Below are 24,803 nucleotides of genomic sequence, written 5' to 3'. Positions count from 1 at the left end.
GTGTGTGTTTGCCTGCAGTCTATCATTAACCTTGACTGTATTTCCACTCTGACCTCTCGCTGTCCATCTCTGACTGACTGGTCCAGGATTGGTTGAATGTCCATGGATGGGATTTGGCAGGCTGAACGTTGTGCTAGCGTTTAAAAGATTGTTTTAATATCCTTTTCTCTCTTTTGAAATCCTAACTTCCGTAATGTCTTTATTCAGTATTATGTATGCAAGCAATTTAAGTCGCACAGTCAGGTGTCTACCCATCACAATGCCCTGTTGAAGGGGCTGTTTGCAACTTTTACGCAGATGCCTGAAAGGTGCTAACTTTCCAATGCGTTATATGGCGCCCTCTTACGGCCTTTAGTACGTAATGACATAAATCACGCACGTACGTAACTCGCACATTAGTTTTGTGTGCTGTTAGTTAATAATTGCGATTTGGCTAGCTAGACTTAGACATTAGACTTAGACTTAGACAAACTTTAATGATCCACAAGGGAAATTGTTCCACACAGTAGCTCAGTTGCAATGATGGAAAGTGTAAGGATGGAAAGGACAATGCAGGTATAAATAGACTAAATATAGCGATATAAAATATACCATACATTCGTAATGTTTACATAATATATGTACAGTATATTATATATACTGATATATTATATTATGTCTATATCATATATACAATATATAACAATTACCATGTACAATATTACAGTATATGTGACAGCTGCAGCATAAAATAGGGAATAAATCCAGCAGAAAATAGAAAATAGACATTAAAAACAAAGAGAAGTAGCTACATAGAAGGTGTCAGGTAATAGACGGATATCATCTATTGCTGTATGGCGAGTGATTATACAGCTGAATTGAGTGCGGAATGAGTTCTTGAGTCGAACACTGTGGGAACGAAGCGGAACGAGCCTGTTGGAGTATGAACTCCGCTGTCCCTCAATTGTCTGGTGGAGTGGGTGGGCAGGATTGTCTATGATGGCCAGCAGTTGGTCCAGTGTCCTCCTATCCCTCACTGACACAAACGCCTCCAACTGCTTGCCAATAGTTTGGCCGGCTTTCCGGATCAGTTTGTCAATCCGGTTTGAGTCCCTTTTGCTGGTGCTGCTGCCCCAACAAACCACTGCAAAGTACAGGGCACTGGCCACAACAGACTGATAAAATATCTAAAACATTGAAGCTTCTTCAGGAAAAAGAGTCTGCTCATGTTACAACATGAGCAGTCAACATTAGCTATTATTGAATTAGACTCAGACCTAGACTTGGACTTCCTTTTATTGTCATTCAAATTTGAACTTTACAGTACAGATAAGAATGACATTTTGTTGCATTAGCTCGTTGTAGTGCAGGATAAAAGAGCAATAAGGTGCAGATATAAATAAATAGATTACTGTACAGATAAATATATTGCACTTTGGCATATGCATCCAAGTTTATGGATGTATGTTATATTGTCTTTGTATTCCAGCGAGTTAATCCGTTTTTGGGGGGAGTTGAGGGGATTATTATGATGCGTTCAAGAGTCTTATGGCCTGAGTGTAGAAGCCGTTACAGAACCTGGAGGTTCTGCTACTGAGGCTGCGGAACATCTTTCTAGAGTCCAGCAGTGAAAACAGTCCTTGGTGGGGTGGGAGGAGTCTCTACAGATTTTCTGAACCCTGGTCAGGCAGCGGCTTTTTGCGATTTCCCGGATAGGAGGAAGAGGAGTCCTGATGATCTTTTCCGCCATCCTCACCACTCTCTGCAGAGACTTCCAGTCTGAGGCAAAGCAGGCTCCAGTCCAGACACAGATGCAGTTGGTCAGTAGGCTCTCTATGGTGCCTCTGTAAAATGGGGGGAGGGAGCTGTGCTCTTTTCATCTGATGCAAAAAGTGCATGCTTTGCTGAGCTCTTTTTACAAGGGACCAGGTCAGATTGTCAGTTATCTGCACCCCCAGGAACTTGGTGCTGCTTACCATCTCCACTGCTGTGCCATTGATGAAGAGTGGAGTGTGGTTGGGCTGGTAATGATATCAAGTACAGGAGCGTAGATAGTAGTCAATACTACTATGATTACATCGATATTTTTTAGCATCACAAAGTCTAATTTCCATCCATCCATCCATTTTCTACCGCTTGTCCCTTTTGGGGTCGCGGGGTGTGTGCTGGAGCCTATCTCAGCTGCATTCAGGCGGAAGGCGGGGTATACTCTGGACAAGCCGCCACCTCATCGCAGAAAATCTATTTTCGTTTTTTTTTTTATATTATGTTTATAAACTCAAGAAATATGTCCGTGGACACATGAGGACTTAAATTATGACCAATGTATGATCCTGTAACTACTTGGTACCGGATTGAGTGAGTGTGTTCATAGGAATGTTCGACCATTCTTCCAAAAGCGCATTGGTGAGGTCACACACTGAAGTCGGTCGAGAAGGCCTGGCTTTCAGTCTCCGTTCTAATTCATCCTAAAGGTGTTCTATCGGGTTCAGGTCAGGACTCTGTGCAGGCCAGTCAAGTTCACCCACACCAGACTCTGTCATACATGTCTTTATGGACCTTGCTTTGTGCAATGGTGCACAGTCATGTTGGAAGAGGAAGGGGTCCGCTCCAAACTGTTCCCACAAGGTTTGGGAGCATGGAATCGTCCAAAATATTTTGGTATTCTGGAGCATTCAAAGTTCCTTTCACTGGAACTAAGGGGCCAAGCCAAACTCCTGAAAAACAACCCCACACCATAATTCCTCCTCCACCAAATTTCACACTCGGCACAATGAAGTCCGAATTGTATCGTTTCTCGTGGCAACCTCCAAACCCAGACTCGTCCATCAGATTGCCAGATGGAAAAGCGTGAATCATCCCTACAGAGAATGCGTCTCCACTGCTCCAGAGTCGACGTGCTTTACACCACTGCATCCGACGCTTTGCATTGGACTTGGTGATGTATGGCTTAGATGCAGCTGTTCGGCCATGGAAACCCATTCCATGAAGCTCTCTGTGTACTGTACGTGGGCTAATTGGAAGGTCACATGAAGTTTGGAGCTCTGTAGCAATTGACTGTGCAGAAAGTCTGCGACCTCTTTGCACTATGCACTTCAGCATCCTCTGACCCCTCTCTGTCAGTTTACGTGGCCTACCACTTCGTGGCTGAATTGCTGTTGTTCCCAAACTCTTCCATTTTCTTATAATAAAGACAGTTGACTTTGGAATATTTACGAGGGAGAACATTTCAAGACTGGATTTGTTGTACAGGTGGCATCCTATGACAGTTCCACGCTGGAAATCACTGAGTTCCTGAGAGCGGCCCATTCTTTCACAAATGTTTGTAGAAACATTTGCTTGATTTTATACACCTATGGCCGGACACCTGATTGGCATCATTTGGATGGGTGGCCAAATACTTTTGGCAATATAGTGTAGATCTGGGCAAGAGGGATTTTTACTTTCACTAAACTTATTTGTGAGATATAGTGTTACATATCACAGCCATACATCAGAAAACATGTTTTGCCAAAATGATCTTAAGAACAAAAATTTAATATTTTTTGTGTTTGGAACAGAAATGCAAAAAAAAATGTGTATACACTCAAAGCTCGATACAACGCGATCGTTGGGGTCCATGAAATACCGATCGCATTATTTCCGAGATCACGTTATATAGAAATTCTTATTTTTTACCCTTTTTTTTCGGAAAAGTCATACGCGTAGTTCGGCTGCCTAAACCTGCCAAAACCTGCTTGATGGATAGTGCCCCCCTCTACATGTTTTGTCACTATATATCTCCCTTATGCATATATTTGTACTTTGCACAAAATCTTGTATAGTCTTACTTGTATATATTGTTGATAGGTGACTAGTATATGTCTTGCTGTAAAGTATGCAACTAGAGTACTTGCTTGCTCAGTGAACATGTACTTGTCTATTTGTTGTATGTTTAGAGAGCTAACAACTGCCGGAGACTAATTCCTTGTATATGCAAGTATACTTGGCCAAATAAACCAGACTCTGATTCTGACGTGACGTGACGTGAATGGGGGATTCTGCCCCCCATGTCAGAGAATGGGGCGGGCACTACTCACTAGTTGGTTTGGACTGGGTTTTTTTTTTTTTATTATTTTTAATTCCTTCTTTTTGTAGACTTTCATAGAGATTTACAGTGTACATTTGTAAATATGTGATAGTTTGGTGAAAAACAAATTGATTGAGTCTGGTGGGAAAAAAACGGGTGATGATTTGCGGTGTAGGGCACGAATGCATTGTAAAGAACATCACATTGTATGGGACCGCATTATATCAAACTTTGAGTGTATATAATTTTTTTAAGCTCTTTATGTCTTTGATATGGACATAACAGCTACATTGGACAAACCAGATGCACTGTGTCAAACTAATTTTATATCGGGGGCCACATGGAGAAAAATCTACTCACAAGTGGGTAAAATCACGGCACGATAACTTAAAAATAAAGACAACTTCACATTGTTTTCTTTGTTTAAAAATAGAATAAGCACAAATGTACAAATCATAATGTTGTTGATTTTTTTTTATTTGTCATTATTTATATTTTCTGTATAAATTATGTGATAAAGTTCATCAGTCAACTCATTGGTGTTCATTTTCAATCTATCAAGATAAAAAAATTGTATCAAAATCAAAATACATGATGTTATTTATGTAGTTTGATAATTTTCCTCGACTGATGTACTAACATCATGTGGTTTATTTTGTACATGTGTAGCATCATCTACAAAAATACAAAGAATTGCTATTGCGACATCCAGTGGACACATTTCATTAAAAAAATTCAGGTTAATTTTCATACTTAGCAAACTCATCCCGCGGGCCGGATCAATCCTGTTCGCGGGCCGTACGTTTGACACCCCTGGGTTATAGATAAATGATAATGATAAATGGGTTATACTTGTATAGCGCTTTTATACCTTCAAGGTACTCAAAGCGCTTTGACAGTATTTCCACATTCACCCATTCACACACACATTCACACACTGATGGCGGGAGCTGCCATGCAAGGCGCTAACCAGCACCCATCAGGAGCAAGGGTGAAGTGTCTTGCCCAAGGACACAACAGACGTGACTAGGATGGTAGAAGGTGGGGATTGAACCCCAGTAACCAGCAACCCTCCGATTGCTGACACGGCCACTCTACCAACTTCGCCACGCCGTCCCCAAGAAAGCAAGAAAATGCAAATTTTCAACAGCTGTCCGTATATAAGTTTGGAACTTTTTTTATATATTTTACAGTAATTTTTAATATTTTATATCCTTTGATTACGGCTTTAACTACATCACGTGACTATTTGAACATGACTACTGCCTTTCTGTGAGAAACAATTGCTCATCTGTTGTTGTTGTTAGTGTTAACCTGGCATCAGGTGTGTTGATGTAGGCAATTATTCTACGACGCTTCAAGCAGAAAGAGTTGCTACATCCAGACAATATTTTAATTATTAAAAGTCATCCCTTTTGAATTTAGCTGCACTGTGCCCCGCTGAGATTGAGAACATGCACTCGGTTGAGCACAATTTTACATTAAGGGCAGTTTGTGTTAGGAGAGCAATCCATTCAATACCTATGGGGAGACCAGAAATGGGCACGCCAGCACTATTTTGGTGCATACATATCGCTTTAAGCCTTGAAATAAAAGTACAAATTATTGTTGTTGTTGCTCATTAGTTTTAAGACGCAGCAAAAACCTATAGTGCAGTACATGCACATGGACATGATTAATATACACAATGGCGTTGCTCGTTTACCCTTTATGCATCATTTATCCGCAGCAAAGACATATGAAATATAAAACATATAAGACCAACAGCCGTATTTAGCGTAAAAAATGAGAGTGTGTAGGGTGGGAGAGAAGAGGATGTGTCAGCTGCCAAGTGGCTGTCAGGTTATGTAAATGCACGTCCAAGGCAGACACACAGTGAGGACAACACGCTCAGGGAGTTGGAACAAAAAAAAAAGCGTCACAGTTTTAAATCAATCCTCATTGATCCACTGCAACAACATGATCTTCCAATAGCCAAAGCTCAAAGCTTGTCAAAGCTACAACACACACACGTTCACACACATTCACAACTTCTACCAAAATTCATTACACAGCACAGATGCAAAACAAAAGTAACAACATATGTTTATTTTTACACAAAAAGGGCACATCAAACATACAGTATATATTTGTACAAACTGTAAACTAAATCAGGAGGATTATAATCTTTGACATCACTTTCATGAAAGAACACCAGAAACAGGTGAATAAATAAATATATAAATAGTCACTGCATGGCTTTCCCACATCTTGAATTCAAACAATGAAAAAAGACAAACAAAGCCAAGTTTGCTACACAGGATGTTTTTTTTTTCTTCAAGATACAAAGCACTTGTGTTCATCACAACAATGACAATATCAGCACGCCCTCGCATGCCTTTGCCCGCCTTCCTGCATCGCTGAGTGAAAGGATGCTCGGGAAATGTTTGCTTCAATTGTCAAAAGTCAGACATTGTTCTGTCACTAACTACTGGAGGATAGGAAAATGATGAAAGAGAGGGGAGCGTTGTGAGCTGACGTCGGCTCGCTTACGGATCACATCAGTGACGTGCACTGATGACTCACAGGGTACGCAAGGTGAGGGATCACGAGGTAGTATGGGATGGACTAAAACACACCAAAAAGCAGTCCAACGTATCGCATTCTGAAAACCAGGAAGTCATTGACTCGTAAAATCGTGACTTAGTGCCATTTGCAAGTCATAGTTCCTACTTGGGTTGAGACAAATTGATGTAACAAATCTACAACAGAAAGACTGACTTCATTCGAGAAAACGGGCAAATGAGGAGTTTGGGACCCAAGCCTGAGAAATATGTGTCAGAATTCCCCTCAAAATCAAAGTTCCTAATTGTGAAGTTGGCGGAAATCGATACCATCACTACGTTCTGTGACTTGACTCAGTCTGCAGTCGGGAAAACTGGTCAGACATTTGTGAAGTTAATGCCTCTTGACTGTACTGAGATGCTGTGGTCTGACGTCACACAACAATAAAACAAGAAAAATTGAGAAAACTGGCAAGTCAGAAATGTCTGACTTCACACAAGGAAACATGTAATCATAGACTAACCCTTGAAGTCCACCCATCCATCCATTTTCTACCGCTTGTCCCTTTCAAAGTTTTAATTTGTGAAGTTGGGAAAATTGATGTTCTACTCTGTCTTAACTCGGTTGCACTTGTCTGTGGTCGCACAATAATGGAACGAAAGGGCGGTTACTGCATTTGATGAAACCGGGAAATCAGAAATTGATAACCCACGTCAAAGAAAAGTGTAAGACTATCTGTCTATGTTAAGGTTCCTAATGGAAAATCAATATGCTATGACTTTACTGGGTTGCAGTGGGCTGACGTCACACAACAATGAAAACAAACAAGCCTTGAAGAAAACTGGGTAGTCCCAAATTTCAGAGCCATACCGAGAAAAAGCAATGCACGGTGACTTTACTGAGTTGTAGTAATCTGACACTACAATAGAACGAAACCCCTGTTGCTGTATTTCAGTTAAACTTGAAACTGAGCCATACTGAGGACAAGCTTACCGGAATGCCACTGGTTTTTAAAGTTTCAACTTGTGAAGTTGGCACAAATTGATATATGGCGACTTTACTGGTTGCAGTAGTCTGACATTACAAAAGAACAAACCCAATGAAAGAACTGTCGCTGAAATTTCTAACCTAGGATCACTTCAAGTGTAATGAAGTGCTGCTTTGAAGGAATCGTTTGGAGTTCCAATGAGCAAAGTCCTGAGTACTGCCATTAACAACTATTGTCATTTTTTGACATCTACTAATTAAAAAAAATCGGTTTGGTATTTAGTTTGTTTTGCTTAACAACGAATCGCGCTGAAAGCAGGCAGATGTGTCGCTATGCTGATTGTGTAACATTTATACTTGTGTGCGTGACAAGTTAAAAACATTACTGCCAGAGTACAAGTAGCCTCTTTAACGTCCAAAGTTAGAAAATATATTAACAGATCGCAAAAGCTCCTTTTTTGGGTGCCGACGCTCCGGTTTTCGGATGTGTATTTGTACACTCATTGTTGTTACTTTGTGTAGTTGTTGTATTATTCTTTCTCTACAATCTACTTGCTAATTTCCTGTTCATAGCTGCTTACTCTCAGCTGTAGCGGTTACGTATACACTTACATTAAAGTGTACAAAGCAACAATTATTCTTTTGTTTAGCTACTTTACATTCAAGCTAGTTTAGCAATTAGCATTCCCTCTTGTATCTTCCGACTCTCTTGCTCGCCGTGTTGCATGCTTCACTATTCTTTTAAGATTAAAGATTAAAGATTAAAGTACCAATGATTGTCACACACACACTAGATGTGGTGAAATTTGTCCTCTGCATTTGACCCATCCCCTTGGGGAGCAGTGGGCAGCAGCGGCGCCGCGCCCGGGAATCATTTTGGTGATTTAACCCCCAACTCCAACCCTTGATGCTGAGTGCCAAGCAGGGAGGGAAACGGGTCCCATTTTTATAGTTTTTGGTATGACTCGGCTGGGATTTGAACTCCAACCTACCGATCTTTGTCGGCTAGAAGGTGTCGAAAATACTTGTATTTCAGAAAACTTGACGAGAAGAAATGTAATGATGTCACAGGGAGTTTGAGTGAAATGGAAAATGAGAAGTTTTGGAAAAGTAACCTTGAAGCCACTTGACGTAGGAATTATTGTTAAATTGGTCACATTATTGACTGAGTTGTCATAGATATTGCTGCATTCAAAAGAACTGGGAATTCAGAAGTACCAGACCTCCGGACTGGGAAAAGTTTCATGGTGTTTTGCTTGAAAGCAGGCAGTTGTCAGCCATGTTTTTAAATGTACTTCTAACTAGAACGCTTTGAGGTGAGATGCCATAAGCGCCTTGTCGACAGCTTTTTCAGTTGTCTCAAATGCAGCATGCATAAGTATTAACCATTCTTATATTTTGGTTTATAAAAGACAAATTCAATCAACGAAGAAAAAAATCCAGCTTGATTATATATTTGTTACCAGATGAACACATTAAAAAATATAAAAGTTGATATTGTATCAATACTGAACAAACAACATGCGATTTCAGAATTCACGTAAATATTTTTGATCAAATAAAAATATCCTATAACTAGTATTTAAAAAAAATATGTATTTTAAATTATTTACACATACACATACATATATATATATGTATATATATATATATATATATATACAGTATACACATACATATATATACATATATATATATATATACATATATATATATATATGTATATATATATATATATATATATATATATATATATATATATATATATATATATATATATATATATATATATATATATATATATATATATATATATATATATATATATGTTTAAATATATATAGTATATATACTGTGTGTATATATATATATGGTGTATATATATGTATATATATACGGTCTGTATATATATATATACTGTATATATGTATCTCTCTATATATAGATACATATATATAATTAAGGCTATCACACCAATTCTTTTGAGTGCACATACTCTTTTGTGTGGGTTGTTTTGCGTCCGTGCAAAGATGAGTGAGACTATGCCGACTGGTGTGCTCGCTATTTTGCTTTAAGATAAACCCTGACAGGACTTAAAATAAAATCTGTTAGCAGGTTTTGAGCAAATAGTAGACATACAATAAAGGAAAACATTAAAACATGTTTGAGTATGACATTCTGGCAATAAAATTGCATCTGTGTTAAAATATTGGGAGTCTTTTTTTAGAATATTTCAAATTGTGTGAGCAAATAATTTACTGTGATTAATCAGGGCTGATACAAATTCAAAAGTGTCATTATTCTGATTTTTTTTTAAATAATAATTTGACAGCACTAATATACAGGACTGTCTCAGAAAATTTGAATATTGTGATAAAGTCCTTTATTTTCTGTAATGAAATTAAAAAAAACAAAATGTCATACATTCTGGATTCATTACACATTAACTGAAATATTTCAAGCCTTTTATTATTTTAATATTGCTGATTATGGCATACAGCTTAAGAAAATTTTCATTTTCCAACATGATCTGGCACCTGCCCACAGTGCCAAAACCACCAGTAACTGGTGTACTGACCATGGCATTACTGTCCTCGATTGGCCTGCCAACTCCCCTGACCTGAACCCCAAAGATCATTTGTGGGGTATTGTGAAGAAGAAGCTAAAAGACACCAGACCCAATAATGCAAATGAGCTAAAGGCTGCTATTGAAGCATCCTGGGCATCCATAACACCTCAGCAATGCCACAGGCTGATTGCCTCCATGCCACACCGGATTGATGCAGTAATCCGTGCAAAAGGACTCCCAACCAAGTACTGAGTGCATTAGTTGACATTTTCAAATGTTTGATTTTGTTTTGCTGTTATAAATATTTTTTTACTTGGTCTGAGGAAATATTCAATTTTTTGGAGATGGGATTTTTGAGTTTTCTTAAGCAGTATGCCATAATCAGCAATATCAAAATATAAAAGGCTTGCAATATTTCAGTTGATGTGTAATGAATCCAGAATGTATGACATTTTTGTTTTTTTAATTGCATTACAGAAAATAAAGAACTTTATCACAATATTCAAATTTTCTGAGACAGTCCTGTATGTATTAGTGGTCCATTTTTTAGTTATCATTTTACCACCACACCTCACGATATTTCCTCCTTCACAGTTTTTCTTAAAAACAGCATTAAAAAAAATCCTAGCAACGAGAGTTCCTCTCAGAATATTTGCAGCCAGCTTTGATTCAGTGCCGTGACTCAAAAGTACAGAAGGGAAACAGTAGGCCCTGTCTGTTTAATAATAAATTTAATCCGTGTTAACATCTGGAATGCTAATCAAGTCGACAGAATGAGCCAAAAGAAAAGAGAGAGGAGGAGGTTTGAACTTTCTCCGAGGCGAACGGTTCCCATGCATCCTTGCCCAGTCCTGACTGACTAGCTGCACAACACAGCACGTTATTACTTCCTGTTGTGTTTTGGGAGACCAACAGTGGCACTCAAAGGGTATTTCAGCAGTTGGGATGTTTGAAATGAAGTTAAATTGACTGCAGGACTAATGGCTGCTGAACTAATAGAGCAACAGCGTGACAGGGGGACAATGAGCTTGCTTGTGTCACAAGCCAAGCCACATATTGAGCTAAAAGCTGCCACCCCGTTTTTTTTTTTGTTATCGTGTCGCCATATAGACAGCATTGGATTTTCCAGCATGGGAAAATCAAATGTGGCGTTCAAGACCAATTGCTTTGCTATTGGATGGTCTTGCTCTGTCTCTCTCTCTTCCCTTGATGTGCAACAGTTTGAAAACACATGACCTGAACTAACTTGTTTGGAAAAAACTTAAAACAAAATTTAACATTGGTTTTGTGTTTGGTCAAGTTTTTATTTTAGTCTGCGTCCCTTAAACTCAACGGTCATCTTAGTAACCAGTCAGTGACCTTTTTACAGTACTGCATTGCTCCTCCAGAGGCGCTGTCAGAGCATATATCAGAGGTTTTCAAAGTGTGGCACAATGAGCCTCCCTCGGCTTCCAAAACCGATTTTGTGGACCTCACCAAAAAAATTATAAAAATTTTGACATCATTAAAGTTTTTTTTTATTTTTTTGTCGAGCAACTTCTCTAAAGTCAGAAGCCCACCTTATGTTTAGAAAACCTCCGGCGTAAGTAAATCAGTAAATATGTGGATTTTTTTTTTTTAATCAGAAGCATTTGTAAGAGAGCAGACATAACAAGAATTGGTATTTTACATTTAAATCTTGAATGTGAAAAAAAAAAAGTCACATCCTAACATTTGTTCACGACTGTACATAACATTGGTGGCGCCCCCTGTGGGTTGTAGTCAAAATGCTTTGGAAGACATGGTAGCATAACTAATATTATGATCAGCGACTTACAAATAGGGCTGCAACGATTAATCGACATAATTAAAATTAACTGTGAAAGATGTGTTATTGTCGACGAGTCGCTTAACAAAATTCTAATTTGTATACCGCCGGGAATGTTCATGTTCAACACTTGTATTCCTTTAGGTAAATAATTGCAGCTAAATATCCCTAACAGTGCGGCATAAATATTATTTTACTTTTACTCCTATTTAAATAATCGATAGTTGCAGCTTTACTTGCAGTGTGGCCGATTAGTTGCCAAGTCCAAAGATTAGTCACTTGATGTTTGTCAACCAATCTAATAATTCAAAATGTATTAAATTAATAAAAAACCCTCAAGTTACAACGGGTGTTTTGTGAAGCACATTTAGCTGTGTTCAAACTCAAGAGTATAATAACAGTGCCACCATGGGTTTAGCTAACACAACAACATACAGTCATGTGAAAAACTTTGGGCACCCGACATATTAATGACTCAAAAATACATAAAAATATATATTTTTCCGCCAAATAAATTTGTTCTCACATCCAGTTTGATTCCAATTAATCAGGACTTTTTAGAACGTCTTCATACATGTATGGTATCGATTTACCAACCCCGAATTGTTATATTACAATGCTTTTTTAAAAAAAAAATCCAAATAGGGCCGTTGTATTCAATTAAGACAGTCAACGCAATATTTTGAGCTGTTAATTCAACATTTTCATCACACCTTTCTTTGCGGGCGACTGTCATCTCCCTACACGCCTCCGACATGGCCGCTGGAGCACAGCACAGCACGGCGCAGCACGGCGCAGCATGGCTCCCGGCGTGAGCAATTTAGGAAATCGGGTATTTACAAGTTAGCGAAAGGACAGTCAGTGTCACTTTCATTAAGGTTGAGCGCACCCGCTTCCTACTTATAATTATTTATTTACATCTAGACTTACATTCATCTTACATCGAGGACTGTGCAAAAACAAGACAGAATAGTAAAGTGAGTGGAGGGGGCGGGGCACAAAACAAATACAAAAGCCACTTATATTTTGGGAATGAAAGAAAGTAAACACAAGAGGCTGGAAAGGAAGTAAACAATAGGGATCAAGGGATAAACACAACAGTAAAATGGACCCTTGGTAGCCCACTCATTAGCCTCTTTCACACAATCATAGCCGTAACACAACCCAGCAAAGCAGGATATTGCCATAATTAGATGCGTAACAACCATGGCCAACAGGGCAGAATAAGTGCCACCCTTTCACAAAGGCACCATCTTGCCTCTGTTATGACACTGATACAGCCTTTAGAAGCCAGAAAACTACAGAGTTCTCCTCATTCAGTGCCGGTGCATTTTACACAGCTGTGTGAAAGGGGCTGATGAATACTGGTAAATCCCACAATTGACATATTTTGGTGTACATTAGAGGACTTCCATTAAGCCTTGATGGCTTTGTGGAATGAACCAAATATGGCTGCTTCCCCAAACTAGCTGTAGACATGTTTACTAAAAACTGCCGTATGAAAACTGTACTTAAAATATTTTAAACTCAGTTACCCATTTTCAACACCCCCGACCCAACCCCCAGCCATGAAACGCACACACCTGTACCGACTCACACAATTTGCTAATGTTTTTTTTCTACATTGTCCTCTGCACTATTTACCATTAAAAGCCTATTGGGACTACTGTACAGAATACAAATGTGTACAAGTTTCCACACCACATAATTTAATTTTGCAGTTAGTTTAAGCAGGATAAAGTGCCTTTACTTGGAAACATTCAGAAGGTTTTTCCTTGTAGATTGGCGTCGACAATACTAAGGTACCGATGTCTCAGTGAGGCATGTTTGTGGAGTGTCTCAACAGGACGCAGCTTTGTGCTGTCCGTTCTGTGTTATGGGATTGATTTTTTCCAGCGTGATGTCCGTATCGCTGTCTAAATTCCCCGAGATGGCCGGGCACAGTTTGTCCAAGGAGTTGTTTTCCACACATACCTCCAGCATGTCGTCCCCCGGTTCTCCTCTGTCCAGTTTGTGTAACTCCTCCTCCTGACACAGGATGCTGTGAGGAATCACACAGCTCGCCGAGTTGTTGCCCTCCTTCGGGATGTGGCCTTTGGGCTGGTACTGACAGTTGGGGTTGGAAAGAGACACTCTGGCGTTGTTGATGCTGAGGATCTCGATGGTGTTGCTTCCCGGGCAGAGGCGGTGGCATCCCAGCAGGGTGGAAAAGGCCTTGCGGAAGTCTGCATTGAAGGCATAGATGATGGGGTTGAGCGAGGAGTTGGCCCAGCCGAACCACACAAACACGTCGAAGGTGGTGTGGCTGATGCACGGGAAACCAGCGGCGTGGTTGAGTAGGTTGGGATCACATAAAGGAACCATGCAGTTGAGGATGAAGAAGGGCAACCAGCAGCACACAAACACCCCCATGATGACAGAGAGTGTCTTTAAGACTTTGGTTTCTCGCTTGAACGACATTTTGAACGAGCTCTCGCTCTCTATGTTGGATGTGTTCCCCATGCTGCTGTGGCGGTTTTTGGCACTCTCCGCTGCCCGCTCCAGGGCAGATATTCTCCGTATCTGTTTTTGGGCAATGCGGTAGATTCGGGTGTACGTGACAATCATTATGGCCACGGGGATGTAGAAGCTGATGACGGATGAGGAGATGGCATAGCTCCTGTTAAGGCGGGAGTCACAGTTATCAGGAGGCAGATCGCCAGGGTACGACAAGTTTAGCTCGGCGTAACTGGTGGTATGAGCTTTGTGCCAGTTCAGCTGAACGGGGATGAAGGAGATGAGCACTGACAAGGTCCACGCCACGCTAATCATCAGACAGGCCACTTTGGGGGTCATCTTGCGTTCGTAACGGAAGGGGCTCGAGATGGCCCAGTAGCGGTCCACGCTAATCACACACAGGTTCAAGATGGAGGCGGTGGAGCACATGATGTCGAACGCTACCCACACGTTGCAGAAGGCGCCAAAGGGCCAAAAGCCCATGATTTCCGTTGCCGCCTTCCACGGCATCACCAAGATGGCCACCAAGAGGTCGGAGATGGCTAGCGAGATGACAAAGAAGTTGGTGACTTTGGACCTCAGGTGACGGAACTTGGCGACGGCGGCGCACACCAGCGTGTTGCCCAGCAGCGTAGTGAAGATGAGGAGGGAAAGGAAGCATCCCGTCAGCACCCGTCTGGACGAGTCGCGCTCTGATAGCAACAGTTTGCCATCTAGCACCGCTGAGAAATTGTGATCCATTGTTTTGAGGCTACGCTTGAGTCAGAAAAAATTGAAGGGGGTAGGGCGGGTGGGTTTTAGGGATGTGTCGGGGGAGGTTGTGAGCCGTCACCCCATCACATCCCTCTGCCTGCCGCAGCTGCGCCTCTCGTCAATTTCAGGACAGGAAGGTCAGCTGTTTCCACGTCGGTCCTCTTGCAATCTGGGTCCCAAGTTGGCGCCTTCTCAGAGCCACCATCATGGCTTTTGGTGCTCATATTGCAGAATCTCACTCGTCAGACCGGGTCTTAATCATCCAAAATGCTGCGTTTGAAAGACTCGGCATCTGGAAAAGTTTCACACCACATTTCCGCTGCGCCGCGACGAGTACAGCTGCTGGGGCTGGTCATTAGCCTTATATAGCACCTCATCAATAGCTGCTATTGACAAGCTTGGCACTGCGTTTATCTGATTTGTTTTAATGGTACTCCAGGCGTTTCCACTTGACTATATTGGTGCCTGGATCGAAACCCTTCAGCTGCCTATTATTTCTTTCATGTATTTAGTAAAAGACGACAAAATTAGACTGAAAGCATCAAAGTGTTCACTTTAAAATGACATGTGGCTATAATCCTTTGTCATCATTTTTGCCCTTTTTTTTTTGGTGCGTTCCAATAGTAGAGATTTACCTTGAAGTTTGAAAATCCCTGGGTGGAATATCCATGTAATCAATAAAATAGTTTAGTAGAAGGATGACATCCTGGCTCGCAAACAATCCAGGTTCTGCTTCATTTTTTTAGTCCAAATGCAGTCAACTTGCAGCTCTGCGCACTCCATGGAAAGTCAGTCCTTTGTTATTCCTTCCTAATGTTTTCTATTTCACGGGGGAAGCGATCACTTCTTGAGGGGCATCCATATGATGCCGTCTTGATCCATGCGTAGAGAAAAAGGAGGAGGAGAGTGTGTCATCCAAAGGGGGGCTAGTCACTCTCTCTCTCCGCTCCTGCATGCCGCCACCGCTCCATTCATGCAGCCCTCCACACAGGGGGTGCTCTAAGGGCAAAAGGCACCACCAATTCCAAAAATGGTGACCGGCTCACATTGACTCGACTGGAGAGCTTGGCTGCACCTGAACTTTACTTCTATGTGTGACAAATGGATTTAAAGTCCCTTTTTGACACATTTAACAAAACCTCACGCCTGCTGTGCACCTTTTTGAGTGTGTTTCAAATGGGAGGTTATTTCATTGTTGCATAAAAGGAGTGGAGATGCTGGAAAAGACGGTGCCTTTATGATCTGAAATGAACTCGCAAGATTGCACACGCGAGGCACCAGGGCGCCATCTCGTGTCAAGAGAAAGAGAGTGTGTGTGTGTGTGTGTGTGTGTGTGATGGGGGGGGGCGGGTCCTGCACCGTTGCATTAATACACCTCAGTGAACAGAATCCTGTGAGACTGCAGCAGCAGGAATGTAGACAATTTGTTGTAATGTAGGGTACGACAATCAATCAGTGTGTCATGTAAACACAATAACTTTGTTGGGGGGCGGGGGGAGGATATTGCATGTGTGCATCTATGACGATGCATGACGAGGCGTGTGTGTCATGAGAGTGTGTGTGTTGTGAGAGAGTAATGCATGTAGACAAGCCAAGTGTAAGAGGCCTGGCAGACACAACGCCCACATTTCCCCGCAGCGCAGAGCCAGGCTATGGCGTGCAGCCGCCCAAGTTCAAACCAAGACCACGTTAGACACAAACACACACACGCACACACAAGCAGCCATGCAGGCTAATTTATATCTGCTCCAAAAAGCAAACCAAATAGAATAGGAGTAGAAGAGAATAGAGTAAACAGATATGTCTACTTTACTTTTTTGTTTGGTGTGTGACTCGCTTCGTTCTTTAGTACTAGAAGGAATTTGACGTTGAAATTAACTTTTGGCTGCTATTGAGCGTGTTTTGTTCATTCAATTGAAGCCTTTTTTGCAGACTCATAAAGCACATTTCCCCCAAATATAACTAAGTCAGTGCCGTAGCATGCCAATGCCTCAGTTAATGTTAGGATTCATGTTTTCCCCTTACTGAACCGCAGCTATACCCCTGTGCCAGCAGCACTCATGCAGAACATGACGCTACCACCAACAATGCTTGGACACCATTATCTTGCTACCCCTGTGTGTTACCAGCTATTCACAAAATAATGGCTGTATGTTGACTCGTATTCAATGTACTGCATAGCAAAGTATGTACACTGACTACTTCAAAGCGGTAATTATACTAATTGGTCTCATGCCTTTTTTTCAGTAGATATGTGCGCATGCGTCGATCTAGACGGCCGCTGCTGCAGTTCACTCCGTCTTTGTCTTTTGTCTTTGTTCGTTTTGTACTTTTTTTATACTTTTTTTACATTTACTCTTTATTTACTTTTTATCTAGTCGTGCCCTTCTAAAAATGCAGTTTAGAAGTGTTTTGTTCATCCTACTGACGGTGGGGACGCTACTGAAGAGCTCAGACGGGCAACAGTGGAGAGGCTCTTTCATCTACACCAGGGAACAGTTGTTAGCGGCACCAGTTATTAGCATTCAGCTAACGGACCCGGCGCTAACTAACCAGATCCCGGAGGAGCTAAAAATGACTTATGGAGGTTCTCGTGGCTGTCGAGGGAAAGGGAGACGCTCGAGACAGAAGAGGGCTGAAGCGAGGAGGGAGAGAAGGAGATATAGACCATATCTTCCTTCCGTCGTCATGGGTAACGTGCGGTCTCTAGCAAATAAAATGGATGAGTTGTCAGAAAGAATATCGTGAGTGTAGCCTAATGTGTTTTACTGAGACGTGGCTGCACGATGATGTTCCGGATAGTAACGTCTGTATAAACAGGTTTCAAACGGTGCGCGCTGACTGGGACCGAACCAACGGCAAGCGGAAAGGAGGGGGGCTTGCTTTGTTTATTAACAATAAATATTGTCATCCCGGTCATGTCACAATAAAAGAGCGCCACTGTGACCCGAATATAGAGATGTTAGCTGTAGGACTCAGACCATATTATTTGCCCAGAGAGATTCCGCATGTTATGATGATGGCAGTATACATCCCCCCCTCTGCTAACGCTGTAGTTGCCAGTGACGTCATCCACAGCTTGATAGCCAGACTACAAACCAAGCACCCGAAAACTCTCATCCTCATCTCTGGCGATTTTAGCCATGTTACTATGGACAAATCACTACCCAACTTCACTCAGTATGTCAGCTGCCACACTAGAGGAAATAAGATTGTGGACCTGCTGTACACAAACATCAAGGATGCGTATAGCTCCATACCACTACCAGAGCTGGGCCGGTCAGACCAAAACCTTGTTTACCTAAACCCCTGTTATGTGCCTCTGGTCAAAAGACAGCCAGTGACCAAAAAAACAGTGAGAAGGTGGTCAGCAGGGGTCGAGGAGACACTACAGGGCTGTTTTGAGGTAACTGACTGGCAGGTGCTCATGGAGCCTCATGGAGAGGACATTGACGGGCTCACAGAGTGCATCACAGACTATATCAACTTCTGTGTTGACTCAAATTTCCCATCAAGGACGGTCACCTGCTACCCAAACAACAAGCCGTGGGTGACCAAGGACATCAAAGCCCTACTGAATGAGAAGAAGAGGGCATTCAATGCTGGTAACAGGGAGGAGGTGAAAAGAGTTCAGGGGCTGCTGAAGACCAAACTCAGGGAGGCCAAGGAGAACTACAGGAGGAAACTGGAAGGGAAGCTGAAGGACAACAACATGAAGGCGGTTTGGAGAGATATGCAAACCTTCACCGGCCTCAAACCGTCGGGGGTTAGGGGGATGGACGGAGACAAAGAGAAGGCCAATGAGCTAAACAAGTTCTTTAACAGGTTTGCCACAGTGGCTCAGACAAGCTCCTGCCCCCGCGAGACATGCCAGCCGGCCCCCTGACAACTTCAGCGAACCAATCCATCCCCCCTTCCCCTCCTCACAGCCCCCCAACTCCAATTACTACCTCCCCCAACCACCTGAGACCCCCCAGTGTGTCTGTGCGCAGAACAGGTGAATGCACAGCTAAATAAGTTACACACAGGCAAGGCCGCGGGTCCTGACGGTGTGAGCCCCAGGGTGCTCAAAGCCTGCGCCCCACAGCTGTGTGCTCCAGCACATCTTCAACATGAGCCTTAGGCTGCAGAAAGTCCCCACACTGTGGAAAACCTCATGCGTGGTCCCCATCCCCAAGTGCACGCGACCCAGCACGTCGAAGGACTACAGGCCGGTGGCTCTAACCTCCCATATCATGAAGACCATGAAGAGGTTGGTCCTGGAACAACTCTGCCCTACAGTCAAGCCCCACCTGGACCCACTCTAATTCGCCTACCAGCCCCCACTGGAAGTGGAGGACGCAGTCATCTACCTGCTGAACCGAGCCCACACCCACCTAGATAAGCCTGCGAGCAGTGTGAGGGTCATGTTTTTTGACTTCTCCGGTGCTTTTGATACCATACGGCCTGGGCTACTGGGTGTGAAGTTGGAGACGATGCAGGTGGAGGCCCCCTTTGTGTCCTGGGTTGTTGATTACCTGACTGACAGACCACAGTATGTGCGACTGCAGGACTGTGTGTCTGACAGGCTGGTCAGCAACACCGGGGCCCCGCAGGGCACAGTCCTCTCCCCCTTCCTCTTCACCATCTACACCACCGATTTCCACTATCACTCAGAGTCCTGCCACCTTGAGAAGTTTTCTGATGACTCTGCGATAGTGGGGTGTATTGAGGATGGTGATGATGAGGAATACAGGACTTAGTCACATGGTGTGGAAAGAACCACCTCCAGCTTAATGTGATAAAGACCAAGGAGCTGGTTGTGGACCTGGGAAGGAGGAGGAGTACTCCGGCGACCCCTGTTTCCATCAGGGGGGTCGATGTGGACATGGTTGAGTATTATAAATACCTCGGAGTACACATTGACAACAAGCTGAATGGGTCAAAACATGCTGAGGCAATCTAAAAGAAGGGACAGAGCCGCCCCTACTTCCTCAGGAGGCTAGGATCTTTCAACGTCTGTACAAAGATGATGAAGATGTTCTACGAGTCGGTGGTGGCGGGCGCCTTCTTGTACGCCGTGGCCTGCTTGGGCAGCGGACTGAGAGCGAGGGATGCAAACAGACTGGACAAGTTGGTAGAGAAGGCCAGTAACGTGGTGGGAGTGGAGCTAGACTCTCTGGCGGTGGTGTCAGAGAGGAGAAGTCTAGCAAAGCTCCTAGCCATTATGGACAACACCTCCCACCCACTACACTCGGACCTTGCCGAGAGAATGAGCACGTTCAGTGGAAGGCTCAGACTCCCAAAATGCAACACGGAACGACACAGGAGGTCCTTCATACCGACAGCCATCAGACTATAATGCATATGTTCCTTGACTGCACTTAAAAGTAGAATATATGTAGAATATATTTATATTATTCATATATTATATATTATATATATTATATATTGTATATATTATATTATTTATTATTATTATTGTCTATTGTGAGCGAACTGTGGTGCTGAATTTCCCCCAGGGATCAATAAAGTACTTTCTATCCTATTCTATTCTATAAGTCTTCAGTGCGACAATTGCTGTTTAAAACACGCTGTCATAGAATATTTGCTATAGTAGTCACTCCTATTAAGATAGTGAACGCTTGTTAAGCCTTAGAAAGTATTTAATGCTTATTATATATCAGCTGTATAAGCTTAATAATGTACAACTTAGTTGCACATGTATATGGTGTTCGAAATCACCATGTAAAATTGCTAATGCTAACTAATCACGTGCGCATATAGGATTTCCAATGTAAATTAGCTTCAAGCTAATTCATTTGTTGTAAATAAAAGCATGTCACAGATAAATTATTGTGTATCTCAACTTAGTTATAAATAACATTATTTATTTCTGTATGTTTAGTTTTACAGTGTTTCATAGTAAATCCTCTGAAATAGAACTCATTAAGAGTCTTTGTGAGACCAAACGTTAACTGGAGCTAGGGATGTAACGATAAAGGGTAATAATGATAACCGCAGTAAAACTCCAGACGGTTAAACTCACGTACTGACTGGCGCCAGCTCGCTAGCTTGAATGTTAACGAGAAAACAACAGTCATTAATGATTAAGAAACAACATAAGTGTCCACCCTGAGACGGTAGGTCGTGAGTTCAAACCCCAGCCGAGTCATACCAAAGACTATAAAAATGGGACCCATTACCTCCCTGATTGGCACTCAGCATCAAGGGTTGAAATTGGGGGTTAAATCGCCAAAATGATTCCCGAGCGCGGCCACCGCTGCTACTCACTGCTCCCCTCACCTCCCAGGGGGTGGAACAAGGGGATTTGTCAAATGTAGAGGGTAATTTCACCACACCTAGTGTGTGTGTGACTATCAGTGGTACTTTAACTTAACTTGTAACCCAATCTAAACTTATATAAACACATTGCTGTCTGGACAACTAAGATATCCAATTGTGCACAATGAACCAACTCTCTTTGTGCCCCTCAGAGTGATCGATCTTTCCTCTGAGGAAAAGAGACAAAAGTGTTTTATGGTGCGTTTAAGGACCGCTGAACAAAGTTAGGTACAACATCCGTCAGAAATATTAAACAATAATAATAATAGGTTTTATTTGCTACGCACTTCTCAATTAAATAAATCCTAAAGAGCGACAGTACAAACCAATATTTAAAACAGTAAAAGCTTAGCCATTAAAACAGATAAAATACTCAAGACTATCATTGAAGCATAAGAAACACAAACCATGCAAAATAGTGGGTTTTCTAACAGTATAACTATTTATTCTAGTTAGTAAAAAAAAAAATACTTGGACAAAATATTTCAGTATGTATATAAGTACTTGTTGCACACTTTTTAACAATAGTCCCATAATAATGATAATTATAATTATTTTGTTCACGATAAATGTGTTATGAAATATTAATATTAGTACATCCTTAGCGGAAACAGAATTGATGACCTTTAGGCGCTTTATTTTAAAATTATTTTCAGTTTTCAGGTAATGATTAAAACTTATATAAACTTTTTTTGTGCAATTTTCTATGCGTAAACACATTTGTTAATGCTAACTACTTGTGCAATAGAGCTATCTGCAATAATACCAACACTTTAACTTAAAGCACTTTAGCACTATAACTACTACGGTGACTTTATTCTTGATCTCTCCTGAGCTGAGATCATCCAGCAACCTTCTGTTTTATATGGGTCTTTATTTTTTTTATATATCTGAATCTGTATTTTATTGTACTGTTTATGTCTTATGACGGTACTGTTTTTAGGACAACTGACTGCAGATGGAAATTAGCCTTTGGCTACCATCTGGCACATTTACATGTTATATGTTCATTAACGTGCATTTTCCCATGTAACACAGTTCTAAAGAGTGTGTGGATAAAAACATAAGTGTTCCTAAAATGTTCAATAAACATATGTATATCAGTAGTTTAAAACTATTTATTCAAATACATTTTAAAAAATAATGGCTGACATTGGATATGTGGTAGAATACTTTTAACACTCCAAAACATCCACTCAATAGCACAAATACAGTGTACCTTCATTGGTCCAAGACATCAATGATGTTGACATTTTCATGTCAGGACGGCTGAAAATAGGAGGGCCATGAGCTAGGCAGATTGCGGCACCGTGAGTCAGTGGTCTGATAACACAGACAGACTTTGAGTCAGTGGACTGAAAGCAGAAGGTACATGTGCATGCAGCATGCTTTAATGTGGTGCACAACAGAGAGACGGGGTTACAGAGGTGATGTTGACACATTTTTAGAGGGAGCTGCGGCAGGTGGTGAACACCAGCACCACAGGTCCAGGTGGACATGTGAAAATTGCTACTGAAGCCTAAAGACTGTTGTTGTATTTTATATCAACCTCATTACTTTGTGTTATTTCATGTATTTAATTAAAACTATTTCCACTGCAGTTCAGTTTTACTGTAACCCTTTATCGTGTAATGAACCCTTGTTGATAACATTTTAAGAGGTTTAATATGGAAAAAAACGATACAACCAAAATATAACGGTATATATATATATATATATATATATATATATATATATATATATATATATATATATATATATATATATATATATATATATATATATATATATATATATATATATATATATATATATATATATATATATACAGTATATATCAGTGACGGGCCATGCATTTCCCACCTAGGCCTTCAGTGATGTCCGACTTCAATGATTACCTCTCAAAATACCATAATTGATGTCACCACATGACCATTGCTGGAGAAATACTATACAGAAACACATTTACGCACTACTGGGCATTGTAACGGGTTATTTTCTGGCGCATTTAAAAGTCAATAAACCTACATCAGCAATAAAAAAATATCTTATGTGGTACTGTCAAAATTAAAATTGCAAAAAAAATAAAGAAATAAAATATTTGAACTCAGAATTTGTAGCACCCATTGGACGCCGTATAAGCCAGTGGTACTCCTCGTCGATACGAGTGTAAATTGCGGGCATTTCCACATTTCATCGCCGACATGGTCTCACAAGATGTAGTTTTTCTTTAAATATCCTTCTTGAAAATGGCCTTGCAAATATATATCTGCCACCCAATCAACGTTTTGTTCTCCTTCTTTGTGGGTCAACACTTCCTGCTTCCTGCTAAGTTGCAACTTAGACAATGACAAGTGAGTATCCAATCACAGTCTCGTTAACATCAGGCTACCTGGATAGGCTACTGTCAACAACTTGTAATCTGATTGGCTATCCCAACTGTCTATCAACTGTTTGTGTTCTCAAATTCATCCGCTAACGGTCCCGGTGTGTATCCAATCACAGGACGCGTAAATGTCACGTTCAACGTAAGGCCTTCTAGAAAGGCCTTACTGACAACAACTCGTGATCTGATTGGCTATCGCAACTGTCTATCACCTGTATGTGCCCGTTCCCTTAAAGTGCATAGACGCCTGCATTGTTGATTCTTAAGGCCCCAGGCAGATTTCGTACATTCTGATTGGATAAAAACTCTAAACTAAAAACAACAGCGCTGGAAGTATTGTATTGGGTTTTATTTGTGTCTTTATTACAAAAGTTTTTGGCATGAGAAAATAAGAAAATAAATCTCAATAACTGAATTTTTTTCATTTTCATTTTGTAAACTGATTTTTTTTTTTTTTACATCAAATTTGTCAGCAGTCGGTGTGGCAGCGTAATTGGACCCCAAAGGCAGACTCAGGAAAAAATCAATACAAAAAAGTTTTATTAACAAAGGGAGCACACAAGTGTGAAAAAACTATTTAAAAAAATTAAAATAAGTCCAAAAGATTAACAAAAAGCAACGGCAACAAAAGGTTGAGGTGAAAAAATAAGTTTGAGAAAAATAAGGTACAAAAAGGGTCAATAAGTCATTGCAGACTAGGGAACCAGAGCAGGCATGGCAGAGGAACGATCCGATGACCAGAGCTGAAACAGCAGGGCTTATGGAGGCTTGATTGCAGAGTACAATCAAGACTGGCCCCAGGGACACCAAATATGGGCTCTTTATCAGAAGAAATATTAGGACCAGATCTGGCAGGGTATGCTGAATACAGAAGCATGAAAAATTACAC

At 41.2% G+C, this 24,803-nt stretch overlaps 1 protein-coding gene across 1 annotated transcript; it reads right to left on the bottom strand.

Moving 5' to 3' along the window:
• Positions 1–10,050: 10,050 nt before the first annotated feature.
• Positions 10,051–16,288, bottom strand: drd1b (dopamine receptor D1b). Its single transcript, XM_062048783.1, has one exon. It carries the CDS (start codon positions 15,190–15,192, stop codon positions 13,795–13,797), a length of 1,398 nt encoding a protein of 465 aa, XP_061904767.1. The 5' UTR covers positions 15,193–16,288; the 3' UTR covers positions 10,051–13,794.
• Between the last annotated feature and the right edge of the window lie 8,515 nt (positions 16,289–24,803).

The sequence above is a fragment of the Entelurus aequoreus genome, linkage group LG05 (genome assembly GCF_033978785.1).
Source record: "Entelurus aequoreus isolate RoL-2023_Sb linkage group LG05, RoL_Eaeq_v1.1, whole genome shotgun sequence".
NCBI lineage: Eukaryota > Metazoa > Chordata > Actinopteri > Syngnathiformes > Syngnathidae > Entelurus > Entelurus aequoreus.
The sequence above is the reverse complement of the archived record's forward strand: the minus strand, read 5'-3'. Positions and strand labels throughout refer to the sequence as shown.

Coding starts and splice junctions, on each gene's coding strand:
- drd1b (XM_062048783.1), bottom strand. CDS start 15,192: ATGGATCACAATTTCTCAGCGGTGCTAGATGGCAAACTGTTGCTATCA.